This window comes from Olea europaea, unplaced genomic scaffold (genome assembly GCF_002742605.1).
Source record: "Olea europaea var. sylvestris unplaced genomic scaffold, O_europaea_v1 scaffold744, whole genome shotgun sequence".
NCBI lineage: Eukaryota > Viridiplantae > Streptophyta > Magnoliopsida > Lamiales > Oleaceae > Olea > Olea europaea.
The window spans coordinates 126,463-135,155 of NW_019265846.1; the positions used below are offsets into that span (position 1 = coordinate 126,463).

Below are 8,693 nucleotides of genomic sequence, written 5' to 3' on the forward strand. Positions count from 1 at the left end.
ACAAAAATGGAAATTAAACTAAACTGAAAATTGGCTAAAAGTTCAGTGACAAAAAAATTTTTTTTTTTTTTTTTGGTTGAGGTAGAATTAATGTAAAATCCTGCAAGCGTACGATATCGTTGACAAGTAATAGCTTACGAGTAAAAATATCGCTCCCTGAGGAATAAGTTTGAAATTGAATTGTACTAATTAATGCGATGTCAAATTTGAATGTAACCAAAACAAAAGGAAGTTTTGATTGTTGTTTATGTCAACAACTAATATGTATCCTAATACTTATCTACTTGCACGTGATGTATGAGAAGAGTGTTTGAGATTCCATCTCCACCTATTATTCCTTTATTCCAATTCTCAACCTATGTTCTCTAGTATAATTTGTGAACAATTGACAATCGATAATTCAATTTTATTCATCTCTCTCTAGTATAATTTGTGAACAATTGACAATCACTAAGAGTACTTCCAACTCCATCTGAGTTGTCAAATCTATTCAAATCACCATGAGCAACATGATCAATAAGATCACAACAAGCTCTACCAGAGCTACTAGAAGATTCCCCAATATTATTGTTCAAATCACCACAAACAAGCTGATCACAAATGACTCCACCTGAGTCACTGCTTATCAAACCATAAGCTCCAGCTGCATCCAAAGTGATCGTTGGACCTTCCAAAATATATAAAGAGCTACTAGAAGATTCCCCAATATTATTGTTCAAATCACCACAAACAAGCTGATCACAAATGACTCCACCTAAGTCACTGCTTATCAAACCATAAGCTCCAGCTGCATCCAAAGTGATCGTTGGACCTTCCAAAATATATAATCAATCCTTACATTACTTCTCCTCCAGCATCAAAACAAAAAAGTCTGCCATAACAAAAAATCTTGTTGCGATCCAAAAGCAGAACTCAATTTCCATACTTATCATCCCTGAAACAATCAACCTTGTTTAAACATCACTTTAGTAACCAATTTAGCCCTCCGAAGAACCATCAAAATCTTGGGACTGGCATCACTTGTTATAATTGGGCCAAATAATTCAGAGGAAAAAATATGGGCATTATGAAAATAATGGATCACGGAGAAAACAAGATTTATGTGGTTATAACAAATTTTGAGGGACTCATGATAGGTCAATTTTCCTTTTGACAACAATTCGCGAATATCTTTCATAATGAAAGGAGATTTAGAAAATGAGTAGAAAAAGGCATTTTCATTAGAAGAATATAAATTTAGATTGTAATAGTTGTATTATTACAAGTACGAAGTCGATAATAATCCAAGTAAATTATGATCTTGAACTAAATATATTTAGGTGTGGAACTGATTAATCCACATACCACCACCAAGTCATGTGACGAAAGCAAAATCTTCATAGATGTGGAACAAAACAGCATCTGTTATATGTTTAACTGTCGGTATAATTCCTTTCATTCTAGTGAATGACATGAATATCTTTTTGGCAACAATGCTATAAATACAGAAAAATCAACAGAATTTTTACAGAAACAACATTTGGTGGGTTTTCATTGGAAGATATTAATATAAAAATAAAATAAAATAAAATAAAAATTGGCCAACAGGATGATGACACGACAGCACCCTGTCAAATTTCTATCATAAAAGCCTATACATGAGGCTTTTTTCATCTTTTGAACTCCCTAGACTCATGTCTGTGCTTGATGCAATTGGGGTTGTGATAGCAAATGGAGATACACTATTTACCCTTCCACACAAGCCAAGTTGCTGGCTATCATTTTTGATGAAATATAGAAAGAAGAAGAATTTATGGAGAAGTGGGAGCAGCGCTAAAAGTCGTAATTTCTTGCAGTGTCCATTTCCGGTCAAATTCCATAGTTTAGAGCTCCGAAAATATACTTTTCTTTTTTTTGAATAATTTTATTTAGTTAATTAAATTAGAGTTAGTTGCTATATTTAATTCTCGTTATTATTTAGGGTTAGACGTTATCCACAAGTTTAATCTTTATCCAGGTTTTAGTTATTGCTTTATTATAATTAATTGATTTTGATTATAATAAAAATTATAAGAAATTTTTCTCTCACTATTGTCTCTTTCTTGAACATCCTAGAATTTTATGGGAGATTTTATTCTTTCTTGTAAGCTTCCATTACGTGGAGCTCAGACTAGACCCAATACAACATTCTTGGACATGGCATATATTTTGTGATTTGTTGCCCCTCTCTATTTATTGTCCGCCGCACTCGATGTGCACACGATGGTCCCCTTTCACTCACTGCTCCGCCATCTTACGTGTAACGTGCTTCATAGAGAAAAACATAGATTACAATTTTACATTTACACAAACTAACATAGAGTTAGCATGTGAATAATCCGAAGTTTAATTTTTTACGTAGCAATTTTGAAACTTCAATTTCGATTTTCAAATAAAACAGATTACATCTAGAATTTTTTGCTAAATAGCATTACAATTGGTTAATAGGATGTATCACTTACAAAGCTGTCTCTTGGAAATTGTTGGTTTACCTTTAGATTTGTACACTAACTATTTGTACTATGTAGCCCCTATTTGGTTGATTTATGTAATTAAAATTAATTATTGACTTTGATTTAAATTAAAATCTAGATTTTAGTTCACACCCAATAAGGGCGAAATCTTAATCATACATAGAATTTGATAATTTTTACAAAAATGTTATTTTTTTGTATTTTGGTATTTTTTTTAATTTTTTACATAAAAATGACTAGCTATGTAAAAACTTTCAAATTTAACTAGATTTCAAGTCCACCACCAAATTTTGCCTAGAAATCAAAATTGCCCCAAATTTAAACGTGCATATTTCTAAAATGTCATCTATTCTTAAAAATTCCCCTTAAACAAGGGAGCTGTGATTTTCTTCCGCTATTCTTCTAAATCTTTTTCACTTATATATATAAATAAACACATTATTTCCTTAAATATGTAAGAATAAAACAAATTAAAATCTATCACTCTAAATTAATCCACTAATATTTATCATCCTTAAATACTTTTGGACATTTTATATAATTTTAGACTTTATGTTTAACTAAAATTCTAATATTCATAAAACATCTTCTTCAACTAAATTCGAAACAAACATAGTTTATATGTAAAATAGAAACATACACAATGTTTATACACCGAACATAAAATCACATATGGAAATGAATATGTACTTTGACATCAATGGTCATAGTAGTAAATAATATGAATCGTGAAAGCTTTAGTAGCTTCCCACGTCCAATGAAATTCTCCCTATCTTCTTGCACTCCGTGAAGAAACAATGATCATGCTAAATCCCTTGAAGAAATGATGATAAAAGATAGCTAAGCCATGAAAACTCTTAACGTCATGCATAATCTTAGGTCTACTAACCAATAATGGCCTGAATCTTTACGGGATCATGAGTACATACTCTCATAGTAGATACAATGAATCCTAGTAAAATAACTCTATCAGCAAAGAAAGAACATTCCTTTACGTTAGCATACACGCTTGTTGCACGAAGTGTAGAACAAACCTATGTGAGATGATCTCGATGTTGCTTCCTAGTTTTATTGTACAAAAAAATGTCATAAAAATAGACAACAATGAATTTACCCATGAATGGTAAAAAAGGGGTAGTATCATCTCCCTCATAAAGGTACTTGGAGCATTTGGTTAGTTAAAAGGCATGATCAACCACTTATAAATTAAGTGTGTGTTTGGCCCCCATTCTTGCCAATTTTTTCCAACTTTTTTTCAAAAAACAGGGCCCTATGTCAGATAGCAAGGACAGGGACCCTTACAAAAACTGATGTCACTTGCGAAGATGTTGTCAGTTGAGTAAGAAAATTCTTTTCTTTCCGTTTCTACCCTTTTCAATTGATTGTTGAATATTGGTAGAATTAAAAATAGTGGAGGGTAAAGATGTACATTTCAAATGCATCATAGGGCAATTTAGTCCTTTAGGCTCCAAGGCATTATTCTTTCCCTGTCCATCGTTGACAAAAATCATGTGTAATGTAACGTGTTATTAGCTAGTTACTGTAGGAAAATGAGATGAGTGAAAATATATATATATATATATATATATATAAACGGGGGCTAACTCTTTTCTTCTCCGCTATCTTGCATGGTTGTAGGAGTTATTTCTTCATTTGAGGTCATTGATGTGCTTTTCATCACATGCTAATAATTAATAAACTGTTTTCTGTTACATAAGAACGAAATTTAGATACATATAATTTTTATTGCAACTATGATGATAGAAAACATGATGATAAAGAATCGCAAGTACAAAATAAGTTTAACATTTTGTGGAAAACCTTTAACTTGTTTATTTTGGAGAGGACGTGAGATAATTAAGAGAGTCGACGGAGTGATGACAAGCACTAGGAAGAACAAGGGGTGGCGACGACAAGTAGAGGATGCTTTTTATGGACAGTGCTTCCAACGGCTTCGAGCAGGTCCCAATCTTTTGCTCCAATTGGCAAGGCGAAGTTGAAGTTAAGCATCAATTTTGCTAACGCAAATTCATTGACAGCCATGGCAAAAGTAATACCAGGGCAACCTCTTCGACCAGCACCAAATGGAATGTACTCAAAATTGAACCCTCTAAAGTCCACTTCTGTATTATTAAAGAACCTTTCTGGATTGAATTCTTCAGGATTTTCCCACTCTTTTGGGTCTCTTGCAATTGCCCAAGCATTGACCATCACTTGTGTACCAGTTGGAATGTTGTAACCCATTACTTTAGTGTCCTGTGTCGATTCTCGTGGAACGAGTAATGGAATCGAAGGGTGTAGTCTTAAGCTCTCTTTCATAACTGCCTTCAAATAGGGCATTTTTTCTAAATCATCTTCAGTTATCTCTGACTTGCCTCCTGCTACTTGTCTCACCTCGTTTTGCAGTTTTTTCATGACTTTTGGGTGCCTTAAAACCTCCGTCACTGTCCACTCCAAAGAAGTATATGTTGTATCAGTCCCAGCAGCAAACATATCCTGTCATAAAAAAGAAACTGAAGGTGAATTTTGATATTTCCGAGATGGGAAATATTTATTTATATTTAATGTTCAACGAGTTAAGGCAGGCTTGTCGAGAGATACTTACAAAAATTACACTTTTCATGGTTTCATCATCAAGAGTGAAACTAGTTTTTTTTTCGCTTTGAATTTCGAGTAATAAATCCACAAGATCCGTTGCATTGCTGCTGTTTTCTTGCTTTCTTCTGCTTCTATGTTCTTCAACTATACTTGACAAAAATTTATCAAATGTTTTAGCCAGTCTATCAACTCTAGCATCCAAACCATTCACCATATTCATCCATTTAAGCCACGGAATGTAATCACCTACATTAAAAGTACCCGCTATCTCCATTATTTCCTTCAACATTAACTCAAATTTGTTGCTTCCATCCGCTTCACCATCACTATATTTCCTCCCCAGAGCCACTCTACATATAGTATCATTAGTAACTGACACCAATAAATTGCTCAAGTTTGTCACGGATGTGGGAGAAGTAGATGACTGCCTAATTTTCTGGATCATAAGATCCGTTTCTTCTTCCCTTATATAGCGAAAAGATTGAACTCTTTTGAAACTCAAAAGATGAAGCACACATATACTTCTCACCTGCCTCCAGTGTTCACCGTAAGGCGCAAAAGCTATATCCTTAGACCCATAAACAATTTTATCAGGAATGCTTACTTTTGGCCTGTTTGAGAAAACCAGGTCGTGAGTTTTCATGATCTCCCGAGCTCCTTCAGCTGACGAGACAATAACCGCTGGCACACTCCCGAGATGAAGCATCATGATTGGACCATAGCGTTTGGATAGTGCTTGAAGCGCACGATGGGGGAATAAGCCGAGTTGATGAAGATTTCCAATCACGGGAAGCTTTGGTGGAGATGGTATCCTTTTCCCGGCTGTTGAAGCAGGATTAAAGTACCATTTGAAGACCAAAATGGTGAACAAGAAGAAGGAAGCAAAAGGTAGTAAGAGTTGCAAGAAAGAACTCATTTTCTTTTCTCAAACGGAGAATGCTTGCATGATAATCTTCTTATGTTCTGCTATTTATAATGTGTCCCTTCTCCCTGAACGCCGTACCATCTTGAAAAATGTGGTTCATCAGCCCGCCAAATATGATCTGTTTCAGACTCCCAATTGCGTTTTGCATCCTCTGCTGAATTTCAGCATATACAATTGGAAAAGAGTAATTTTAACACTGTTGAATTTCGTAAATAATGTTAAAGAAAAATATTAATTTCAAATTGACCTATGAGATGACTCCTTTTAGCCTTTAATATATATAGAGCTTGTCTGGTACAGATTTTAAGTTAATTATAATCAATTTTTTTACCGTTATTTCACTATTTCAGCCATCGTTTTTGAATTCTTCTCTTGCAGGTAAGACTCATTTTATCTCTAATGGTCAAAAGATCAACTAACCAAATCCCTACCAAACAAGTATATAGTCAAGCTTAGAGTGAAGAATGATTTGCTAGAACTGTTTGATGTAACTTTTAGAATGAATAAATGTATGTGGAAAGGAGATTTCCATTTTGTACCCGACGTTGGGTTACCCAATGTAAGTGACGGGGTCGGGCTCCACACATTTATTGGTGTGGGCCGCGGTGGGCCTTGGACCCCCATGTGAGTAGCAGGTAATTACTCGGAGTGTCAAACTCCGAGTACCTATAGCAAAGCTCACGAGGAAAAGGCCTTATACGCTGTTTGATGTAACTTTTAGAATAAGTGAATGTGGAAAAAGCCCCTTGTACTGGGGCATGTCTACAGGGGGGTCGAGCTGGCCCCTTGCAATAGGTTGGGGGTTGATGCATAAATTCAAAACGTTTCATTATTTTTTAACAACACATTTTTCGTCAATCTATATTTCAAAATGCATTTTCTGCTAAAAATGAGGTTCAAACGCGCTCTAAATTTTGTGAAAAGTAAATTTTTAGAGAAGTGTGATTAAAAAGTATGAAAAAGATATGAATCCAGATATAAAATTGTTTTTATTGGGAAAATACAGAATTGAAAGCTAGTTTGAAAAAAAAATTAATAATAATAATAAGCTTTAAAGAAAGTATTTTGGAAAATGAAACACTTTGTCGTGAAAGTCGTAAACAAGATAGCGCGTAAACAAGATAGCGCCAATATTATAGTCCAAGATTATCAACCCACTTGTGAAGTAAAACAAACCAAGTAAAATAACAAAATTCAAGAATGGCTAGAATACTGAAAGGATGAAAGATTCACGCTCTAAAGTATAGCAACAGCACGATTTATATACAGATAATAGATATTGTTGACATTTTGAATACGTAATAAGAATACGATTTAATAGTATTATCTATTTTCAATAATAAAATATATATTTGTTAACCATTAACACGATTTTATATGTATTAAAAAATTTAATACTATTGTTTTTTTTTTTCAATGAAAAAACTCTAGCTGTCAATTAAATTAAAGCTCAAGTTTTGTATTTCTAATAAACATTATATACTTTCAATAAGTTATGATAATGATATAGTTATCTATTAAGATTTTTTTTTTTTTTTTTGTCAATCTATAACCAATAATAATGAGTTTTGAAAGAGTTTAAAACCAATAAAACTTTCCTTTGTGTATCCCAACATATATGACATGTATTGAAAATAATTTAAAAAAATTCTTATCCGACACGTAACAAAAATTTTAAATGTATAGCATAATTAAAAAAATGTATCTTATATGTATCAGAGAGTATCCGAACTTGAATATGTATCATATACGAATACTAATAAATTTTTAAGTATTTGTGCTTCTAGTCGATTTATATTAACCTAGAATACAGTACAATAATAAAGGAAAATGAATGTCAAGAGCAACTCAAAACGGAACAACATTTTGGGTCAAAAAAAAGGAAGGGGGGATGTGCATTCAAAGTTTTATCAATAAGAAAAATCTAAGGATTGCATTCCTAGGTGGGGTGGCAACCTCTCGAGGGCCTCATATATCTCTACGTTCATTGACCTTCGCTTTTGAATTATCGACTTCACTTTGGTGTTGACTTTCAAGGCATGACAAGCCATTGTTGGATCGATTCCAACCATATCGGAATGCTTCCACGCAAATAAAATCCGTATTATCCTTTAGGAACTGCATTTTTTCGTTTCAAATCTCGAGACAGACGAGCAACAATCCAAAACATTTGCAGGTGGACCATTAAAGTTTACGAGAAAGATTTTAGGCTATTCAAGTGTCGTGGCATTGGAGTTGGACCTGATGATCCAATTTGTCATCAATTTCTACATCTTTCCAAATGATTCACTTAAGCCAATCTCTATGGGTTTTTTTCTCGGCAAGCCCTACCATCAGGACCATATTAACTATCGAGGGTCGGGGATCCTCTTTTCTTAGAGCACATAGAAAATTTTGCGATACATCCCTTGGTTTCTTCAACTGTGGGAATTTCATGCGCAAGTGGTGGATTGAGGTTATTGTCCTTTCCCATCCCTGGGTGACCCGGAATGCCGTTTTATACAAACCTTGTTGGAAACTTAGAGATGGAACAATAACTTTTAGAAGAGGAGAAAATAATATTTCTAGTAAACACCCAATTTATTTCTTAACACCAAAATAACTTGTTGAAAACGAGTAGAATCACTAGCCTTCTATAGGTTTCATAAAACTTGAATCTAATCTAATACATGTACTTG

The 8,693-nt window shown here is 33.7% G+C and overlaps 1 protein-coding gene across 1 annotated transcript; it reads right to left on the reverse strand.

The window, feature by feature from the left end:
• Positions 1–4,160: 4,160 nt before the first annotated feature.
• On the reverse strand, positions 4,161–6,052 carry LOC111391047 (cytochrome P450 71A3-like). The gene is made up of 2 exons (XM_023016188.1): positions 5,098–6,052; positions 4,161–4,988 (listed from the first exon to the last, which is right to left on the reverse strand). The coding sequence occupies exons 1-2, from the start codon at positions 6,004–6,006 to the stop codon at positions 4,380–4,382; spliced, it is 1,518 nt and encodes a 505-aa protein (XP_022871956.1). The 5' UTR covers positions 6,007–6,052; the 3' UTR covers positions 4,161–4,379.
• Between the last annotated feature and the right edge of the window lie 2,641 nt (positions 6,053–8,693).

Coding starts and splice junctions, on each gene's coding strand:
- LOC111391047 (XM_023016188.1), bottom strand. CDS start 6,006: ATGAGTTCTTTCTTGCAACTCTTACTACCTTTTGCTTCCTTCTTCTTG. Junction 4,989..5,097: donor CCATGAAAAGTGTAATTTTT/GTAAGTATCTCT, acceptor TTTTTATGACAG/GATATGTTTGCTGCTGGGAC.